General features: G+C 40.5%; 1 protein-coding gene across 13 annotated transcripts in view; it reads right to left on the bottom strand.

Annotated features, from left to right (window-relative positions):
• The window catches only part of CLEC16A (C-type lectin domain containing 16A), a 134,738-nt gene that overhangs the window by 58,996 nt on the left and 54,500 nt on the right, over positions 1-21,242 (bottom strand). For 4 of the 13 annotated variants that reach the window (XR_016471579.1, XR_016471581.1, XR_016471582.1 and 1 more), the window contains exons 23-26: positions 18,409-19,376; positions 12,727-12,852; positions 10,129-10,304; positions 9,688-9,776 (exon numbers count right to left, since the gene is read on the bottom strand). Coding sequence is in view for 3 of the 13 variants with exons in the window: in XM_031606716.2 (XP_031462576.1) it covers positions 19,036-19,376 (341 nt within the window). In the remaining 10 variants the exon portion in view is untranslated. Of the gene's footprint in view, positions 1-2,411; positions 3,742-9,687; positions 9,777-10,128; positions 10,305-12,726; positions 12,853-12,881; positions 19,377-20,638; positions 20,720-21,242 lie in introns of those variants that run through there. The other 9 variants (XR_016471580.1, XR_016471585.1, XM_031606716.2 and 6 more) reach the window with 7 other exon arrangements.

The following is a 21,242-nucleotide window of genomic DNA, read 5'->3' as shown; positions in this document are numbered from 1 at the left end:
AAAACGTGGTTAACGGAAAAAGTCTGTCTTTATCTTTGAAGCCTGAAAGCAGAAAGTGTCTGCTGGCTGCTCAGCCACATCCTAGATCATCAGCCAAAACAAATGAAAAAAAGCTGAGGCTGGTGGAAGTTTGCACAGCCACACCTGGAGGAAGCAAGCTTCAGCCCTCTGTTTGCATGCGCTGCCAATAAACAGGTCCTCCATGACAACATACATCAAGATTATGGCATGTTCCCTGCTAAGTACATCTGCTATCAAACCAACAAACTAACAAAATCCACAACTGTCTGAAAAAGAACAAATGGCACAGGTAAGATGGCACAGTGATGCCTGTAAAAGTGCTAAAGTAGGAAGAGAAAACAGCCTTCTCTACAAAACCTTCAGGCACTGAGCATCAGCCTCTGGCAAGAACCAGGGCTGCTGTAAGAGACCCTGCAGTAAAACCAAACCCCTCATGCTGACTCCTTCAATTTGGTATTCTTCATTTCCCATATTCTTGTCTACATGGCATTATCAGCTGGAAACTGACATGCTCAATGGTTTCAGAGACCTCAGATTCCATTATTCTGCACTTACTAATTATAAAGGCTTTGCCAAATATCTGATGTTTTCACTGGCTGAAAGCCCATGTTTAATGGGCTGATAAAGAAGAATACTGTCAGAGAATGGCATGTGATTGGTTACATGGGACAACTGAATCCGTGCCCTCAGGAGGTGCCTGCGCCTGCCTGAGTGAACGCATAAATGAACATTCCTGGCTGTGAAACTGAATGAATGCTTCTCTCAGAAGAGAATTTCATGTTTAACTATTCCAAGTACTACTAAGCCTTCTCCTTCCATGCTGAAAGCTGAACATCAACGTGTGTTACTTCTCTGACCTGCAGTCAGTGGCTGGAAGGCGAAGTATCCAGCAGTCTGATCAAGTTGGGCCCCAAGACAATCTAGTGTTTGGCACAGGTACTTCTTCCTTCCTTTAAAAAAAGAGAAGAAAGACAAACAGATCTATCCCAAGGTGACGGTGTCCATGTGCTCTAAAGTACTTCTTGGTTTTAGAACTAAATCCTTTCTGTGAAAGCATGTCAAAGTACATTAACTAAACAAGGGGTTGGAGTGAGAGAACAGAAGACCAAACATCTCCAACAAGATGGTGATCAGCAAGATAGCCTCAGAAAGCAGCTCAAGGATCTCAGAGGTATCAAGAGGCTCTTCTCCAAAACGTTCCAGCAGCTGCACTGGCTTCAGATAGCTGTTGGCTTACTTCACTCTGTTTCATTATTCAAAATGCCTGATGTTGGTGGAAAGGGGGAAAATACCATATGAGTTAGTATTTCTGGCTCCTGGATGCCCTGGGCCTTTGTCCTCTGAACTCTTTTAACTGCTACAAATGACTTTTTCTCAGACTCTGGAGGTTGCACTGATGTAATGGTTTTAATTTGACCTACAAGCTGAGTGGATGCTCATTCTGATGACAGTCATATGCAGTAACATTTCCAGAAGAACTTTGTAACCCTTTTCCTCGAAGTCAAACACTCAGTCTAGTGTCAAACAAAAAAAAAATCACTTCTCTCTCAAACATTCTTCCATGAAGTCTTCAAAATGTTAATGCTGCAGAGATGGGGAGAGGGAAGAAGGCAAAAATCCTACATCTCTGGACTTAAGCATACCAAGAGGCTTCTGGAAACCATGTGAGGGAGCAGAGAATTGCAGCAGAAGCAGTGGGTATGCAGAAAGCTCTGGAAATGAAGAAATCCCAGAGCTGGTTTTCTAGCCACAGTCAGATCCTGACTTCTCCTGTTGCTGATTGTGTTCCTCACACCTTCCCAGTTATTTACCATTCATCTTACCTGCCACCTCACTCATCTTTTTTACATAGTGCTGTCTTCTCAGAAATAATTGTCATGGGTAAGAAAGGAAACAGAAGCTACCACCTCCCAGAGGCTCGTGATTACTCTCTTTAAGTCAGATTTAAGTCAGATTACATATCTGGGGGTTAGAGACATCTTCATAGGACTGTCTTTGTATTAGATGGAATATCATGAACCCAATTCTGTTCATAACACTCATTCCCTGTCTGTGTTGAGTGAACATTTCATTGAGTATCACTACATCAGCATGCAGCATCATACAAAAGTGGAAGTACCATCAGTATAACCTTTTCAGACTAGTTTACAAAAAAAAAGGCATCCGTACAGTTTGTTTGGAATTCAAACATCACACTAAAAAGGAATTAACAAGTTTTAATACACATTTTCATGAATGCTTTAACAAAAATAGCAACTACAGACTGAAATAACCATGCATTGATATACCTGTTGCAGTGTGGTGGACATCCTACACCACTAGATGAGTGATCTATTTGTCTACTCATCATGGACCATTAGATGCAGATGAGCTTTTTCCAACCTGTTGCACCTGTGTTTTGAGCCATTAGCATCAGCAGAAAGATGAAGGGTGGATGAGCAAAATAACGAGCTGTAGTTGAGTCAGCTCTGGTTTCAAGCTCAGGTAATGCTTCAAAGTGCTCATTGCCAGTGATCTCACTCAAGTCACTGAAGTGCCTTAGTTTCACTTTTCATTCTCCTGGCTCAGCTGCCATGCTCATCACCTGGGGAGGAGCTCAGTTTCTATTTCTCAGTAGAGCCTCTGCACACTTAAGTTTCCTGCACTCCTACAAGGATTGTTTAGAAAATAAAGGATTCTTAAACATTTCCACAAGCATTCCTAACCATCTCCAGAAAAGGACAGGACGTAAAACTGTTAGAGAACATCCAAAGGAGGGCTGCAAAGATGGGGAAGGATCTAGAGGGTAGTATATATGAGGAGCAGCCAAGGTCCATCGGTTTGTTCAGCTCAGAGCAGAGGAGGCTGAGGGGAGGCTCAGGGGAGGCTCCATGGCCCCACACGGCCAGAATTCAAGGTTTGGACAAGGATTTGGATTTTGAATTGTTCTGTACGGGGTTCTAGGTGGAGACAGGAGATGGATGTGAAGATCTTTGTGGGTCCCTTCCAACTTGGGATATCCTGTGATTCACCATCTTTGCCTGTTCTTGACTGCAATGGATGAGTGGCTGCAATGACATTCCTTCACAGAAGTTGTTCAGATCAGCGAGGCAGTTTTAAATGCCTAAACACACATTCTGCACTTTGCTGAAACTGCTCAAAATGTAAACTTTGTGATGGGAAACTGCAATCTTGCATGACATAAGCATTGTGTCCAAAGGTCAATGGCGGGGAATGCATAAGGCAACTTTATTCTTTCCTGTCAAATGTATCCAGGCTACTTTAGATGGCAGAAATTTTGGTATTTTAGCTCTCAATGCAGTCCCATCTCTTTAAGCTAAATTTGCATCTGGTGTTTCATTTTTTTTCTCAGTGAGGGACTAAGCACGATGAGAACATCCTACCAACAACTGCACAAATGACTTGTGCTTTTTTCTTTTCTCCTCTTCTGACCAGCGAGTTTCACTTTTCCACACTTTCAAGCCCATCTCATGTAATCAGAACTGGTTGCAACACTTCCTCACAAGGAGTTGCATCAGTATATAGAAGGATGTGAAAACTTGCAAGTTAGGGCAGAAGCAAATGATTTCTTGAACTTTTTTACAAGGAAAAACACATGAAACTACGTACTCTTGAATGTAATTTAAATTTAAGCTTCTGCCCATCTTTTCATTAAAATCCATCTCTGGAACATGAACAGTAAGAGTCACCCGTAGAAGGAACATGCTGTTGGTTGCACCACTGGACAAATGAAAAAAGGATGATTAGATACTTTTTCCATTAAAAAAAAAAAAGGGCTGGGGTTTTCTTAACTAATTTATCAATTTATCTTGGCAGAACAAGTAGTTTGTAGTGGGCATTAGCGTCTTCGCTTTAAACAGTACTCCTTTCTCCCTGATTTCCACAGAAAATCATTTGAAAGATAAAAAAAAAAAAACCTTTTCCTTTTTATATAACAAATGGATATGGCCTAAACCAATAAGTGAGCATAAAATGAATGCATTTAATGTGACCACTGAGGCATTTCAGACTTAATTACATCTGAAGCAGACTTAACCACCCATTTCTATCTCGTTTCACACAAACAATAATTGCCTCGGTAGCCACACTGGAACACTATACAATTAACCACATCCTAGAGGAGCTGGAAAAGAAAAAAAAGGGAAAGAAAACAGCCTCCAGAGCCATCTGCCTGTGCCCCTGGATTGCCCCAGCAGCTCTCCCTGCTGCAGGAAGGACCAGGACTGTTCCTCTGGGCTCAGTGTTTCCCACACCGGTTGCCTGAAGCAGGTAGCACTCCACTGCCCTGCTTCCCATTTCAGCCCTTCTTGACTTATGCTAACAGAGGTCAGAGATGCAACGAGGACATTCCTTAGGCTGTGTGTACATGCACATGCACAGATGATCCTTATTAATCTTCTTTTGAAATTGCATTTTTACATTAAAATTCTGTGTGGATTTCACTGCAAGCACCCAAACTACACTGCCCCAAGGGAAAAAAGGTGTTATAGCAGCAGTGCACTGCTATAAACACAAACAAATGGCGCCAATGAATGAGAAGTATAAATGTTGAAGTTAACGTCCCCACATAAATCTTACCCTGGATCTTCTGTCACAGACTATTCACCTGTGGTTTTACAGCTCCAAAGGATGCAAGGAACTCTGGGACAAGGAACAAATCTGTTCTGAACACCATCAGTTTCATCCTTCTTCAATCTCGGGGAATGGAAGAGACAAAAAACCTTCTGCTACATGCTTAGGTCCTGTCACTGGCAGGGTCATCCGCAGGCTTACCTGCAGCCACATAGCTGAGGTGCTCTGCAGACTCAAAGCCTGAGTGGTAGGAGAAGAGTTCAGGGCTCCCTTAGCCAGAGGGTGATGCAGGTCAGGCTAGTGCCTTGCTACACTGCTACTCAGCACCCAGATGCTCTCACCTATGGACACCATTCCCTCCCATTTTACAAACCACTTCCACTGCATGCTGTCCAAAGGACACAGCTCCCAACCACCTTCCCACCAGCACGTCTCCCAGACCGACCGTCAGCAGCATGCAAAAACAAGCCACCCTGTTTGCTCCAGGACTGTAGGAAGCCCACCAAGGGCCACATGTTTACTTTATGCCTTGCAGATAGTGGTGGTTGTTTTTTTTTTGTTTTTTCTTTTTTGATCAAGCAGGCTGAATTACATATTTCCAGTTTGATCTGTTTCTTCTCTCTGCTTTGGTACAAAGAACAGGATTTCATGCTGCATGCTGAGCTAAGGATCCATCCTACCTACTCTCCTGTTCTGGAGGAAAAAAGCCAGCAAAGCATGGCATAGCCGTTCCTTCTAGAGGAAAAGAGTTTCTAGGGATCCTCCTGGTTCACTGCACAAAAGTGATTATTGGATTTACCAGCTAAAAATAACACTCAAACATTCTGCAGCAACACACTGCTGCAGATTTGAAATTGCTCCAAAATGAGCCCTCCACATCCTGAACCAAACACAGAGCATCAGATAGAATGGGTGCAAGTGTGCTGACAGAGTTAATCCCCAGTGCAATTTACCTGCACAAGGGCCCAGCTCAGAGCTTGTGGGAGCATGTCCCGGCCTCCCGGTTTCAGGCTTTTTATTTAACACTAAAATTAGAAAAAAAAATTAATAAAAGTGCAACAGCCAGCTAATAACTGACCCCAACACATACATGAGTTATAGCTCCAACACAGATGGAGGCATGTTTTCTTGTTTGCACTACAATGTCTGCAAATTACCCATTTGAGGAACCAACCCTACTTTAATTCTCAGAGTTGAGAAATACGGTGGTTTTTGTTCCTATTGTTTCCCTAATCTAGGAGTAATTCCGAGATGACAGCTCCGTGTATAGACAACAATGTCAACACTGACGTGCCCTTAAGCCAGAAACAATCTGTCTCTGTCTGGTTCTCGTTTTTGAGCCCCTTACAAGACTCTTTAAAGAGTCATAGCAAACACCAAGTTGGAAGGACCACACAAAGATCATCGTGTCCAACTCCTGGCTCCACCCAGGACCACACAAAACCCAAACCCTATCTCTGAGAGCAGTGTCCCAGTGCTCTGTGAGCTCTGGCAGCACAGAGCTGTGTTCACTGCCCTGGGCAGCCTGGTCCACGTCCACCGCCCTCTGGTGCAGCACCTTCCTATGACAGCTCCATGCCGTTCCCTCAGGCTCTGTTGCTGTCCCCAGAGACCAGAGCTCAGCGCTGCCCTCTGCTCACTGTGAGGAGCTGCAGCCCCACAAGGCCTGGCCTCCCCTCCTTGACCTCCGATGCTCTGGTCCAAACAAACCCAGGAGCCTCAGCCGCTCCTCACAGCTGTCCTTCCAGACTTCCCAATGTCTTCATAGCACTCCTTCGAACACTCTCTAACATCTCTCAGGTGTACACTTCCTTCATCAGGATAACATTTAAATAGTTGTTCAAAGAAGTAAAAAACAAGCCCTGGTTGAGTCTCATCACCAGCAATGCCTTGCAGGGCCCAGGATGCTGGCTGATTCTGATTCCTCCATTTTGAAGTATCTGAAAACAATTTCACAATAAGTTCTCCTTACTTCTTTCTGAAGCTGGACTCTTCCTACTCCAGTTGTACCCAGTGGTTTACTAAGAAAGCTTCTTTCTAAAAGACAAAGCTGCACCAGACAACTGCTCAGCAACCCAGCTTTCCACAGGCTTTGACAGATTTCAGTGCAGACCATTCTACAGGATTATTCAGTCTTTCCTATGGACACTGATACTGCATTTAAACTGTGTTGTGGCTCCTTAAGCTCAAGTTCAGAGGATGCATGGACACTGTATTTTCAGCAGTCCCACTGATCAACCTCTGGCAGTTAAAGATTTTTTTCATGTTTTCCTCCTTTGTCCCATTAGAGGGAAATTTGTCTCGATCCCCTCATAGACGGGAAAACGTGAATACCTGGCAGTGACTCCCTGACCTTACATCTGCTCCATTAGCTGAAAATTCTGGGCAGACCTTTTCAGAGCTGTGGCACAAATGAAGAAACAAAAGTTTTATTGTTGGGACTTTTACAGTTAAGGCATTCACCAGGAACAGAATTATCTGCTACTGCACCAAGACTAGAATGGTGATTTAGTTAATGCCCCTTCGCAGCAAACAAGCTAAAGCGATTCACATCAAAGCACTTTGCAAATGTGAACTTCATAACCAGATCATTAAGTTTGCCATCAGTATCTTTGTAAAAGGTGAGATAAGGATCAGACAGGTGAAGTAATCTGTCCAAAGCCCAGTCAAGCTGAAGGAAAGGTAAAGACTGCTGATGCCAGGATAACACATGTACGGTGCGTTATGTGAGAGCTCATCTAAATGCAGCTACAGAAAGTTAGCTCTGATTATAGGAATAAAAGCCTGATTTTCTTCTCTGATACAATGAAAAAACAGAGGAAGCCAAGCTCCTAGCTATGGCTCAAAGATACCTGCAGTTTTTAGGAATGCATCAAGTTCCCTTCCCCTACCACACATCTAATGCTATGATTTATTCAGAAAGTTGCAAAGAAGCTTGTAAGACCTATTTTTGCTAAAAATTCAGCCAAGCCAGGCAAGACTACTTCCCTCCAAATCAGTTTGGCAACTACGTAAGAATTACAAGTTATCTAGCAGACAGTGGTTGCAAAGAACACTTTCGCAGGAAGAGCCTTGAAGCTGATAATGTGATAAGCAAATTCAAGTGAACTGCACCATGAAGAAGCAGCAAAGCAGAGCTGCTCACATCTTGTTCCCAAGAACTCTGGAATTAAGTCACACCCTCTCACATCAACAAATGAGTTTGCATAGGATAATACGCACACAGCATAGTAAGGCTTAGAGGTGTGGGTAAATCCTATGTCCTCACAGATGACTTTCTATAGTACCAGTGATATAACTGACATGCTGCATAGAGGAAAAGTATAAAGTATGATTTGGATATACTTCAATATAACACACACCATATTGTATTCCTGTAGATTAGCAGAGAAACAGCTGTCTCACCAGATCTGAAACATTCTGGTGGTAGATCAGCACAATTTGGAACCTACTTTGTAGTTTTACTCATTGATGCTTTCATTCTTACTCACTCCCAATGTCCCCTCAGCACACGTGTGGTAACAACCATTTGTCCATCATCTCCTGGCCCACAACGGCTGCAGACAGACAAAGTTAACCTGCACCCACCAACGTGCACCTGAACAAGAGTTGCCTACATTTGTGTTGCTGCTCCTGTGGTGCCCAGAGGAAGAGGAGAAAGACCTTAAATAGAAGACAATATCAGAAGAAAAAAAAATAGCCAAACCATTTCTTCCTCTGAATCAACAGTGAGTCACAACTCTGACAAACAGACTGGAGTCTGAAGCAGCACTGCACAGAAAAAGTCCTCCCTTCAGTCCAGCCGAAAAGAACCACTAAGCTAAGAAATAACCATGCGCAACAGCAGCTATTCTGCCCAAAGATCAATTGCACTGCTAATTTCTTTTTTACTGTCGTTGCTTTTTCACCCTTGAGCAAAAAACACTCAAGTGGTTTTTGAAATAGAATAGAAATAAAGGATAAATTTTCTCTTTATCAGATATTACCAAAACCTGCTCGAGTTCTCATCCTGATTGCAATGTCCCAAATTAATATTTGTTAGTAAGGGGCATCTACTACCAAGATAGATACTACCCTCCAAACAAGGATACTTTTCTTCCCACCTCCAGCTTGTGGCAGAGCTATTAGGGTATTTCCTGACTTTTGAACACCCAAAATGGCATGCCCACCTTCAGGATATAATCCTAAACAAGGCCAAACCATACAAACCCAGTCTGTTTAGTATGGCCCTGCAATCAGTGGGAAAATTTACAAAGTCACTTCTAGATACTAAAAACACAATAAAAAACCCTTGCTCCTGCAGAACGAGGAGTGTTGGCACACAGAAAGCAGCTCTTTCTGAATAGGATGGTTTAAAATTATGACAGAAAGTCCCTGCTACAGCTTATGTGAGAAATATTTTAAATATCAGAGAATCAATATGATTCTCTTCCTTTACCCACCAACATGAAAGGATTCCCCTCTTCTGAGTTTTCTAAAGCCTTAAACCAAAAACATCCTAAAAAAAAAAGTTACACAAAAGCAAAGAGGATGAAGGCAAGAGGAAATATAAGCAACTCCCTCTAAGAAACAATGTAAGATCTGATAAAAGGTGTTGATTCAGAATTCTTCATTTTTTCCACTTGGACCATTCTTCAGAGAATGCTGTCCCTTCTGCCTGGGAGCCATTATGGGAATGTCAGTTGTTGAACTGACACCATCACCCAAGTCTAAAAGCAAGCCCAGACTCCAAAATGCACCATTTCTACCTGCTGCTTGAACACCTTGTCCAAGGCATGCCATCTCCCTGCTACAGAATTCACCTCCAAAGCTGACTGTTTGGTACAAGCTACCAAGCAGAATTTCCCATGTGGGTTATTACTCACCTCACCCTGACGTGTGACAAAACTTGCAAGAGGAACTGAGCTTTACTGACTGTGTAAAATCTGTTGTAATGAAAGTCATATATGGTTGCATTCTTCCTACACCTAATCTACACCAAGATGCAAAATAGTCAAAGAAGCAGGATATGCAGTCTTGTCAGTTCTTGGGACTTTATTACAAGCCTTTTAATTATGGAAAGAATTTTAAAATCTGGTGATAATGCATACTCACCTGCAAGAAACTGGTCTCTGAACTATCAGAATTGTACTGAAGTAACTGCCATAATCCACTGAGATAACTTTGGCATTTCTCTTCCCCTCCTATGCAATACATAATTACAAAGATCTTATCTAATAGTCTTAATAGTGTATTAGCAATATTATAGCATTATTTAATTAGTAGTCTAGCTGGATATGTCTGCAGTAAAGCCCAGGGGATAAGTAGGACAGTTATTCCAATACGCAAGCGACAGCCGTGAGCAAGTTGCCCCATTACTGCTTGGTCTGCTAGCTTCTCTGCTTTGTTTGAGAGGACACAGGCAAGCAGTTACCCTCAGTGCTGGAAGCTGGGCAGTCATGTGTTATTCAGGGCAGGAGAGTTGTATGCACATTATCATTACAGCCAGGATTTCTTAGGAAAAGAGAGCCTACTCGTGCACTTTGTAGGCCTTACCTCCCTTCTGCAGCCCTGATGTTCTTCTCTCTAGGACACAGAGTTCTGCCTATCTCCTTCAGAAACTCCTTCTTCTGTTTCTGAGAGCACTGGTGGTTGGGGCAGAGCAAGCTCTGCAGCCTGACTAGCTGCCTCCTTGACTCACTCATCCTTCACCATGCAATTCCACGTAGCAGCTGGAAACAAAGAGCATGTTATCTAGTGTAGCTGTGTAATCAGCCATTCCATAACCCTCAGTTTGGTGGCTTCCACCAGATCACCATGCCACTTCCCAGCCCTTTAGTAATAGGTCAAAGCTGGTGTATTTGAAGCATTACTGCAACAATTTCAGCTTTCCGAGAAGATCCTGGGGAGGCTGATGCTGGTACACACCCTAAGGGAGCTCCGGTTTCACTTAACTTCTTGCTTTTGTGCAGACTGCTGTTCTATTATTCCACCTTCACACAGAGGTCTCCCAAAGGCACTCATGTTGGCAGTCCATGTAAATCACTGACAACAGCAATACTGTTGAAGCAAAGAGCCAAATGCTTCCCGGGAATAAGTGACCCATTTTGGAAAAGCACATTTCATAGCAGCAGAGATAGGAAGCCTGGGGAAACACTCTGCTATTAACAACTGTACTAAAATAAGCCTCCTCTCTCAATTTTGTAACAATTGTTTTAATAAGTTTTTTGGCAAGAGGCTGGAATAAATGATTACCCCTTGCTCTCGTGCCAATTGCATTAACTCCTACGCCCAGCGTCACTCAGACAATTGGGTCACAACAGCTGTTCTCACTTCATGCACCCAAGTTTTAGCCGCAGTTGGAAATTTTAGACATTTTTCTAGGACAGCTTCTCAGCAGCCTGAAGTTGCTTCAAATAAATGATCCACAAATGAGGAGAAATTTACGCAGAGATGTCTTCCCCCAATTAACCTGAAGTCAAGATTTATTTCTGCAGTAAAATAACAGCTTGTTTTCCCATCCTGTATCACAATGTTTACTGCATACTAAAGCTGAGAAAAACTGATGTGTAACTAGGAAACGGCCTGAGGATTCATCTATCCCAACTGGTCATCCAGACAGGGCAAATAAAAATAAACTGTGGCCCATGTGAAATATAAACCTTTATTTAGGGGAAAGAGAGTGAGGACGGAACAATGAGATCAGTTTTTTCCATCCCACAAGTACAACATTTCCCAGCTTGGTAGAATGAGCCTGAGGACAGGCAAGAGCTTTCAGCATATATATTTTAAAAATCCCAATCTTTAGTCTGATTAATAATGCACTTGCACTTGGCAGCCTGAAAATTTCACCTCTAAAAATCAGCTTTAGAGAACTGGCAGCCAAAAGCACTCACAATTTCAGCATCTAGCGATACTTGCAGATAAGCCTTTGGGAGAACACTCAAGCCAAACCCAGACACAACTGCACACTGTCCAGGCTGCCTTAGCTACTCCCTTTCAGCTCAGCTGCCTTAACTCTGCGTGAGCGCTTGCCTGAATAAATTCTTCTCATTTTGCCAGCAGTGAGTGATGATTTTGCCAGTTAACTCCCACCACCGCAACTTCCACCATCTCTTGTTATTTGAGAAAATAAAACTGCAGCAGCTCTTTGAATAGACTTTTCAGGAAACACTCAGATAAACCAGACAGTGTTCCCAGTTTACGCTCAAAAAGATCATTGGGAGCTGTCAGTCCAGTTCCTGCTTACACACCATCCCTACAGCTCTACCACAGCAGCACAAACACACAGTTAGGAAAGTGACTGCTCACGGTTAAAGAGCTAAGAAGTCCAGACCATCCCAGTGAACCCATTTTGATATAGAAACATTAACCAGCAGTTTAACTGTCAAAGAATAAAGGCATCAGCCTCCAAATGCTGAATTTTAATTTGTTATTTGGATACGGATGGAGTCACTATGATAAAGACATTGATCATGCGTTGACGCACTTTCACTTTCTTATTTACAACCGTTAGACTGAATTACAAAGACCTCATATAGAAACAGAGGAAATGCTACAAGACAAAAGGCTACAGATGTACTGAGCTATAAGGTTACAGGAAGCCCCAAGCTGTTCCAAATGAAAGGGAGGCCATGAATTAGGAAGTACTATTGACACAACATCAAAAGTCCAAATGCCAGTAGCAGATTTAAGCTTTTTCCCCCCCTACACCATATTTTAAAATTTGCATCTTACAGTAAATCGTAGTATTGTCTCCTTTCTTATATCTAGCTTGCCTGCTCCATGGTACAATGGGATTTAATTTCTACTCAAGAAAGCTTCTGGAGCAATGCCTAGTTTGCAAAATAACATCTCACAAGGAACATATATTGACTGTAATTAATTCCCATAGATGGAGAGTCTAATTAACAAGATTTCAAGTAATAACTCAGTTGGATTTAATCCATGAAGTGAACTGGCAACATGCACCAGGAAAGAGGCAGAGGGTGCGAGGATATATGTGGGGAAGAAATCACACATGAGAGGGAAAAGGACAAATTCAAAGTGATTCCCAGCCACTCTCAGCCCTGGATTTTGTTTGTTTTCCACCCAGTGGGTTTCATTTCTGCTCCCTTGTGCACGCTGTTTCCTGCATACACAACACAAAATTACCTTGGCTATTTCAGATTTCAGCTCGAAGATTAATATGCCCAACTCTCATGCACCATTCTTCTTAACAAGAACACACATCTGCAAGTTGTGCATTTCACTGCCATTGGACGTCCTTGTGCATCTAATCTAGCAACAGAACATGAAAGGGAAGAAGGTTGTCAGTAACACCATCTTTATTGCCAAGTTCCATTCACAAAGAAAGGTGTATTGTTCACTCTTGTCCAGGTTTTCAATAGCCAGGACATGATCAGTGCCAGCAAATACAGACTCAGCTTAGAAATCTGGATTTCAGAGATATACAACAATACTTTCTAAGTTCAGACCCCTTCCACTTATATACATTTTTTCTTTAAATTAACATAAGATATCATCACATTTACTCCAAATGTCTAACATAACTTACATTAAATAATTAATACTTATTGCCCGTGGAAAAGACATTTTGGAATCCCATTCACCTTGTGTTTGGACTTCTTTCCATTTAAATGTAGAAGTGCACATTCAGGACATTTTTTTTAGTGAATCACAGTTCAGACATTTTTGAAATATATTTCATAGGAGGACAGACTGTCATGTTCATTGAACGCTTTAGTATACAAAGTCCAAATACATTCATTCTTCTAGAAAAATACATTTCCCTTTGCACCTGAAACAATCCAACTTGCAATACAGCTCAAAAGGAATCAAAAAGTTTGCAACAAAACATCAACACACATTCACAAGTGGAGATGCCTAAAGCCAGTCCCTAAAGCTGAAAATGCTCCCAGCAGGTCCCCTAGAGATGTAACCATCTGTTCTTCAGTGCTACCACAGGTAAAACAAAGCTCCTAGAAATTCTAATAGTCCATAAACGCAGAAGCTTGAAGCTATTCTCAGTCCTCTTCAAAAACTATCCTTATACATACGTTCATTGTAAGAACTAACTGTGGCAGAAGTATTTAAATACATTCCCACACAAACACTCAGATTCTCATCTCATAGAGACGTAAGTATCAGATTGCTATTACCACGTTGTAAGCCCATTTTACACCAGTACGAGTGTCCATAGCCAAAAGATGACAAAAAATTCTTGATTATTTTAAGATCACAACATTAAAAAAATCCTGAGAACACCATATACTAAGCTGAGCTTTAACTCTAACCTTTGTCATCACCAAGTATTCCTTGTCATTACTTAGTTAAGCCCTTTTTAAATAAACACACTCCACACATCCATTTATGCTCAAGAGACAGTCACAACAATGACTCAAGTTTCCTTCCATATTCATTAAGAAGCACTGACTTCAAGTTAGCCAAACAAAACACGTACTGCCACAGTGCATGTTTATTAGACATGCAAAACTTAGCTTTACATTTGCAATACATTAGCAAACATAACACGCATTTTAAAACATCCTGCAAAACAAGTCAAGTTTGAGCAATGTGCATATCCTTAAAAATTTTGGGAGACCAAAATAGGGAAAATTTTGTACAAATGTAATATAAAAATATTTTTCCATATGAAATAACCTTCTGTTTGAGACTCAGTCCAGAACTTCATCTCCCACATTTCTGTTGCTGCTCAAAAATTCCAGAACAGCAGGAAAAAAACACAAGTATTCCCCCCCTCCCCACCTCCTTAGACAGCTCTACCCCAGCAGGCTCTGCTTAGATCACCATCTGCTTTGCTGGAGCTGATAGGAGACAGACAGAGTTATTACGTACGTTTGTAATTCATGATGCAGACATTAGGAAAGATCAGAGCACCAGAGCACACAAGCACAGGAAATCACTCCAAAAACTGAGAGATAATGGAAGAGCAGTGCCCAGGAGAATGATGTTCTGCGGTCAGCAAAGAGTGACAACAACAATTCAGAACTTCCCAAACATATCAGATACCTATAGTCAGGATGCCTGAAAATGGGTAGGAACCTTATTAAGGAGAGTTTCCACTTTTGAGGGAAAACGCCCAGATTTCCATGATGCCCTGATTTCACACCTCCTTCTGAACCTTTCATTCAACCCTAAGACTACAAGGTAAAGTTTTCTAGGTGACAGCTGCTAGCACAATGTTCTTTTACAAGGAAATCTCCATATAGCTCTTCCTGCCTAGTGAAGACTTGAGCTGAATAGCAAGGACAGTGTCTGAATACTTAACATGACTTTTTTTTCTTTTGCAAGAGTGCTCATTAGGCTACTTTGTGTTTACCTCTAACACCTGTGCAGCAAAATAGTGACCAACACTGGAGCACCAACAGCACCACGCGATTCAAGTCTTGTGTTCACTTTGATGAAGTGACTTCACACTTACAAAAAGAGCTCAACCTGCTTGTCTTACAGCTTCCCCATGGCTTCAAGTAGAGAATTTTATGTTTCATTTACTTCAGGAGAAAAAGAAACTCATTTCCTGCTAGCAAAATGACCCTCAGCTGCATGGCAATTATTGAGCTCTGTAATCAGTAAGCATCTGAGGTTCCTTGCTGTAAGCGTGACAATTACAGCTGCTCATATCTTACTGCTTCATAAGAAAAAAGTCACAGTAACTTCAAGCCTAACGATTGCTGATGCTGCTATAGACTATTTTAAGCACTGATTTTTAAAATTTTGCACAGAAGAATGCTTCAAATCCACAGAAGAACATTATTTCCCCCTGTGTTCCGTCAATACGGGACAAAGGGTTTCTATGAATAACTGGACACTGACAAACTCTGATTACCAACTAACGTGGAGTCCTAAATGCTAGAGAAGGAAGAAGGGTTTTAAAGTGCCGTATGTCCATACTTCAGCAAGAATACTTCAGAAGAGTAAATCAATTCTGGAAGATATTACTGATTTTTTTTCTCAGCAAATGACTTTAGAGAAACTTGCAGCTGTGCTGCAAAATGAAGAACATTAAGGAGTTTCTTTAACAGGTGTAATTTTAAAGGTCAGCTTAATTTAAGGAACAGAAGTCAGAATTTTAGTTCATCATGAATTCATAGAATCACTTTATGAGTTAGCTGTGAAGAATGAGCTCACTCTTTACAGCATAATTCATGACTACACACAAAATATAGCCTCCAGTATTAATACGTATGACTGTATTTCTAGTAAATTTGTTTTAACCCATATGGTTTGTGGAAAACAGGGTAGAAAGCTAAATGTTAGCTTTCCTCCTATATCCAAGAATTTCAGCAACAAAGAAATTACGGTACACAGGTTTACACGACAAGCATCACCCACCAGTAAGGCAGACACTGGAACTGACCACTCTCTTCTTCACCACATGCATGCTGCCACTGTGCTATTCACAAAGGAAACGCTGGAGCCCTGTCCATTGCTGCCCACTGTGCTACAGAACAGCAAAAGGACATGCAAGAGGCTGTGAGACTAAGCAACTGGTATCCTGGTAAAATTCAATACAGGGAGACACAGATCACAACACAAAGCAACATGCAGCAGGCCTTGGTGTTTTTGGTGTCTCTTCTCAAAAGGAAAAGACAACTAGATCTGTTTTATGTTATCAGAATATGGCTCAAGATAGGCACAGCCTCTACAAAACACATTGAGCATTTACTACCTCACAACATATCAGCACTTTTCTCATTTTCTCTCCTTTTGCCTGCAGTATCGCACTGAAAGAGCAAGATTGGTCAGCAGTTCAGCTGCTGCTCTCATTTGCAACTTGGTGTTTGGATCTGGTTAAACAGTGATGCTACACTGACTCACATCAACTTTTGTTTTAGAAGATGTATTTGTGGCTGATGTGCTAATGCTTTCTTGGTCAAGTTTCCTTTTTACAGTGAAATGAGGATAAGGAAATAGCCTTTAAGTTTTTCTGATAAGAGATAGATATGATACTCTTCGAGGAATTGTAGATTAGTAACAACAAAACTCGTGGTGGAGATAAGATTGCCAGATGACGTATTGCAGCATCTCCAGAGTCTGTACATTGTGAAGACTCATAACGCAGCATGAAGTGCAGTCAAACTGTATACACATAACAGTACCTCAGTTGCCTACTGAGAGCTGCACAGGAAACACCTGGTCGTGGGATTGAACAACCACTCCAAGGCAATGAAAAGCACAAAGTCACCTTTCCTTCATCACCATTTCGTGTGCAGTGTGGCTCAAGGGTGAGATTATGCATGCCTGTTAAAAGTCCCTCTGTGAATGGCCCTAATCTTGCTAGAACTGAATTTTAAATTAGATAAATAAAGATCAAGGTTTTCGTGTCTAGAATTAATACTATTTAGGGGAACTCAGCCTGCATAGTGGCATTTTCTGTAATCCAGGTCAAGAGTTAAGGTTAACAGCTAACATAAAATGCTTTCCAATTACGGCATCATTTTTTATAATGATCTTTAGAATATTACTGGGGCTACAGTGTAATGCTGCAACTTGGTGGAGGAAGTCTAGACTGCAGGAAATTCAGCTAATAAAAATTTATTTATGTGGTCCTTCTGCCCAAATTGCTACTTGTTCAGATACGTGTACATTAGCCACAACAGTGACTGCAGTATAAACGTACCCTAAGCACATGGAAAAAAGCTAAACCCAAAATTGTGGCCTCTTACTCCATCAGCAAGGCCAAATTCTCACTATCATACACCCATAACAGTGTTAAGAGCACCTAATTCTCTCATTTCATTTTAGAGTTTGTGCCATTCTGGAATGGTCAGAATATTTGCTAATTCAATTTGAGACAAAATAGAAGCCACGGAAAACGAGAAATCAATAAAACTGCATGCAAAAGCTAATAAGGGAATTAAAAAGATGCTGTTTTTCAATAGCAGGCATCTTACATACATGTTGAACATGAAGAAAAAGATTGAAAAGCGAGTCAAGATACACTTGTGGATTATTAAATCTCATAAATGTAACACATAAATCAAGTATTCCACCTGACAGCAAGGAAGAGATACATTAAGATGGGAAAGTAGGCAAGAACTTTTCAGATTCACCTATTTGATAAGAAATCAATGTTAGTAGAGGCAGAACCAGGAAACCGACTGCACTGATGATGGAAATCACAACAGCAAGTTTACAGTAGACTTCAATGTTTGACAGCACTCAGTGTAATATGCAGACCAATAATGACACTATGCTCTTTTTTTCTACCAGCTTAACTTAATATGCATGGAAATTGATCAGAAAGTTTAAATTTACCATTCACAGTAAATTATGTATAAAAATCAGCAAAGAGCATTCCAAACTTTAATTCACATTTCTTCACTGCTTACTGTCAAATCAGATTCAAGATCTATGAGGCAAAGCAAGGCAAACAAACTCGATCGCTTTTATGCTGTAATTTCTTTTGGTGATACTCTCAAACAGGAAAAAAAAAACAATAGCTTTCTCTTTCATTTTCAGATTTGCAAAGAAATTACTGGAATTATTCACATGTGAAGATGAGAAACAAACAGACAAAAAAAAAACAAAACCCAAAGAAACCAACAAGAAAGATCTCCAATAACAAAACCCCCCAAACCTCTTAATACAAGTGCCTCTGTCTGCTTCTAGCTGTTCTTCAGTAGAAAGGGTATCATCATACTATCATTTCTCAGAGGTGTAGCAATTTGACTGTCACAAGTGAGCAAACAAGCAGTAGATAGTAAAATATTTCTTATCTTTGTAGCTAGTTAAGCAAAGACTAAAAATGTTTCAAAAATTCCTTGCAATCATAAAACTAAGCAATTGTCATATTAAGTTTCAGAGTTTTACCTCATGAAAAAAAATATTTTTAGATGCATCTTGCTTTGAATCAGACTTTGAAATAAATATTACACATGGAAAACAAAGCACTGAACTTTGGAGTCCTGTGAACACAACACAGAAAGGGGCTGAGCCTGCTGGTATCATACAGGCCTCCAAAAGCTGAATGAGATCAGAATAAAAAACAATGAAACAAATGAAAATGGTATCTTTGTAGTATAATTTACATTTCTTCCTGGTGAACAATGTGTGTCCAGTTTCAAAGAAGTAGCAATTCAGCATCTTGAAGCCAAGTATCCAAAAACATCTTCGCTTTGCCTTAGCACTGTAGGTCTTTGACAATAAGGTTACTGCAGCTGGATCTTTATTTGATAATAGGAAGAAAGTAGGCGCTCTTGTACAACAGAAATGGGTAGGGAAATGTCCAATCCAGTTTCTTTTCTTCCTCTAGTTTAAATATGCCAAACATCTGATGCTTATTCTAAAAGCTGCCCACATTCTTTCATTGCTGGGCCTCTTCTTGCAGACCAGATGTCTCTGATGCTGCAGGAAGTATCTTGTGCTCCCAAAGAAAAAAAAATACAATGAAGAATTTGGTTAATTTGCGTCACTGTTTATCACAGTCTGTGGGTAGACTTAGTCAGAACATTCGTCTTCTATCTCTTTTACCTTGCAAACTTCTAGCTCTGACTGCAAAGATGGCTGAGGAATGCAGCTGAACGTACGAATACTGTGCGAATCGACCGGTGGGACCAGTGTAAGTGACTCTACACTTAGTGCATCTGTATTGTCATCTGATATTAATGATATTGTGGGCTGCTGTGCAGGAATCAGGCTAGGGGACAGGTTTGCTGTTTCTAAGTCACTGTTTTTTACAGCACTCTTGCTAGACTTTGAGACAGCTGAAAGAGTTTCATCAGTCAACGTCATCTGACCAGAAACGGTTGTGCGGGGCTGCTCAGGAGCTGAAGAGTCATCTATTAAAGAAAACATCAAGAAAGAATCAATATTAGATTCAACTCAGCACGTACATCATTCATTAAGCCGAAGAGTGTACTGTACTTCATGAATATTTAAGAATACTTGGGTGGAAAATGTGGTGCTATGAAGTACTGTGCTTAAAAATTTGCTTTTTAGTAATTAGAAATGACATGTAAAATATGGCATGATATCAAATGCCAGCACTGGAGTGTTCACATCAGAAACTAGAACATTCACACATCTTATACTATACAGCAATATTATAAATATTCCTAAAGAGAGGAAACAGAGGGGAAGAATAAGAAAGCCTCCCCAGAATTTAGCACAGTCTAAACACAATTAAGTGCCCCATACCTGGAAGCTCTTCAGAATTAGAGCTTCAGAATTAGAACCCCTGTATAACCAATTTGCCCAAGAGGATACTGATTTATTGTTTTAAAAACAAAGATTTGGAAGTTGTTCACTCATTCCATTCTCCAGATTCAGTTTAAAGTGACATCACAGTCATAGAAACTACAACCATGAAAGGACAAAAGGAGAATTATATGCTTATGGCAATGAAGGTGCCACAAAATAAGCCTGTTTTTATGTAGGCTTTTAAATGAAATTTAGTGCTCATAGCTGGAGCACGCAACAGGGATAAAACTGGGAATGAGCCATTACATACTACAGAAAACAGATCTGCTGCTGGCACTTCCTTCACAATGAAATAAAACATTAACATTTACTTGTCTTGTCCTTTTTTTTCCCCTTAAAATCCTGCTAACTGGCAAGTAAACTGCTCATTTGGCTCAGACACACAGCGAATGAACCAGATCAGGGGTACAGCCTTGTATGAGCAAGTATGCCCACAAATGTATTTATCTTCTTTTCAGACTAGTGCAATAGATGCCATTAAAGTAACTGGTATCCAGCTTCAAGACAGACCATTTAGAGCTCGTGTTAAAAAACAGCATGTGTTCAAGTGTACAGGCATCTGCAGAAAAGGCTACAAGGCAATGTAGTGTGAATACAGAGGCTAAAAATTAAATTCTGGTTTTAATACACAGTAACCTTAAAATATTTCACTTTCAATAGGATTCCAATTATTTCTGTAAAAATAAAACAGAAAATGTGAACATAAGGGAGAAAAAAATACAAACAAAAAATCACATCAACAAAGAAAAACAAAGCTTAGAATGGAATGAGCAAGGTAAAGTATCAGTGAGACAGCAGTAAAAGACAGTTTTGTTGGTTGTTATTATTATTATTATTTTACCTTTCCCCAAACAAAGGTGCATTCTCACTTCGAAAATCATTCAATTTTACTTTTTCCTGAATCTGTAGCTAAAACTTCTCACTTTAAGGAAAACAAAATTTAGATTTAAAAGGACAGTCTTTGAAACAAAAAGGCCATTACTACTTATTTTTAAAAGTAAGGACAAATTCAAAATAACTCTGCAGATTATTCTTCTTAGGTGTCACGAAGCTTTAGACAGAACTTGGTGACTGATAACAGAAGTATGCAAGGCTTGCATGGAAAATGAAAGCTAAGAACTTTAAAATAAGGCAACAATTCATTCCTCTGAATTCCAAAATAAATGCTAACACTTCAATATTAAAAAAAAAAATACAGTCTCTTTGCAGTGGTTTTAACTTCTAAGCTCATAAAATCTCAAAAAAATTAAACACTTTGCCAATACTTTTTTTTTTTTTTTTTAAATACTAAGAATTCACCAAGATTCAAGCAGCCTGAGAAATTCTGGTAAATAAAGTGCTATCAGCCAATGGTATTCCACTCAGGAATAGTATAATGTGTCACATTCTCTACTGTACTTCTGCTATTTCACTTCTGGTTCTGGAGTTCACTTCCCAAATAATCT

Source organism: Phasianus colchicus, chromosome 16 (assembly GCF_987193195.1).
Source record: "Phasianus colchicus chromosome 16, bPhaCol1.hap1.1, whole genome shotgun sequence".
In the NCBI taxonomy this organism is placed as follows: domain Eukaryota; kingdom Metazoa; phylum Chordata; class Aves; order Galliformes; family Phasianidae; genus Phasianus; species Phasianus colchicus.
The sequence above is the reverse complement of the archived record's forward strand: the minus strand, read 5'-3'. Positions and strand labels throughout refer to the sequence as shown.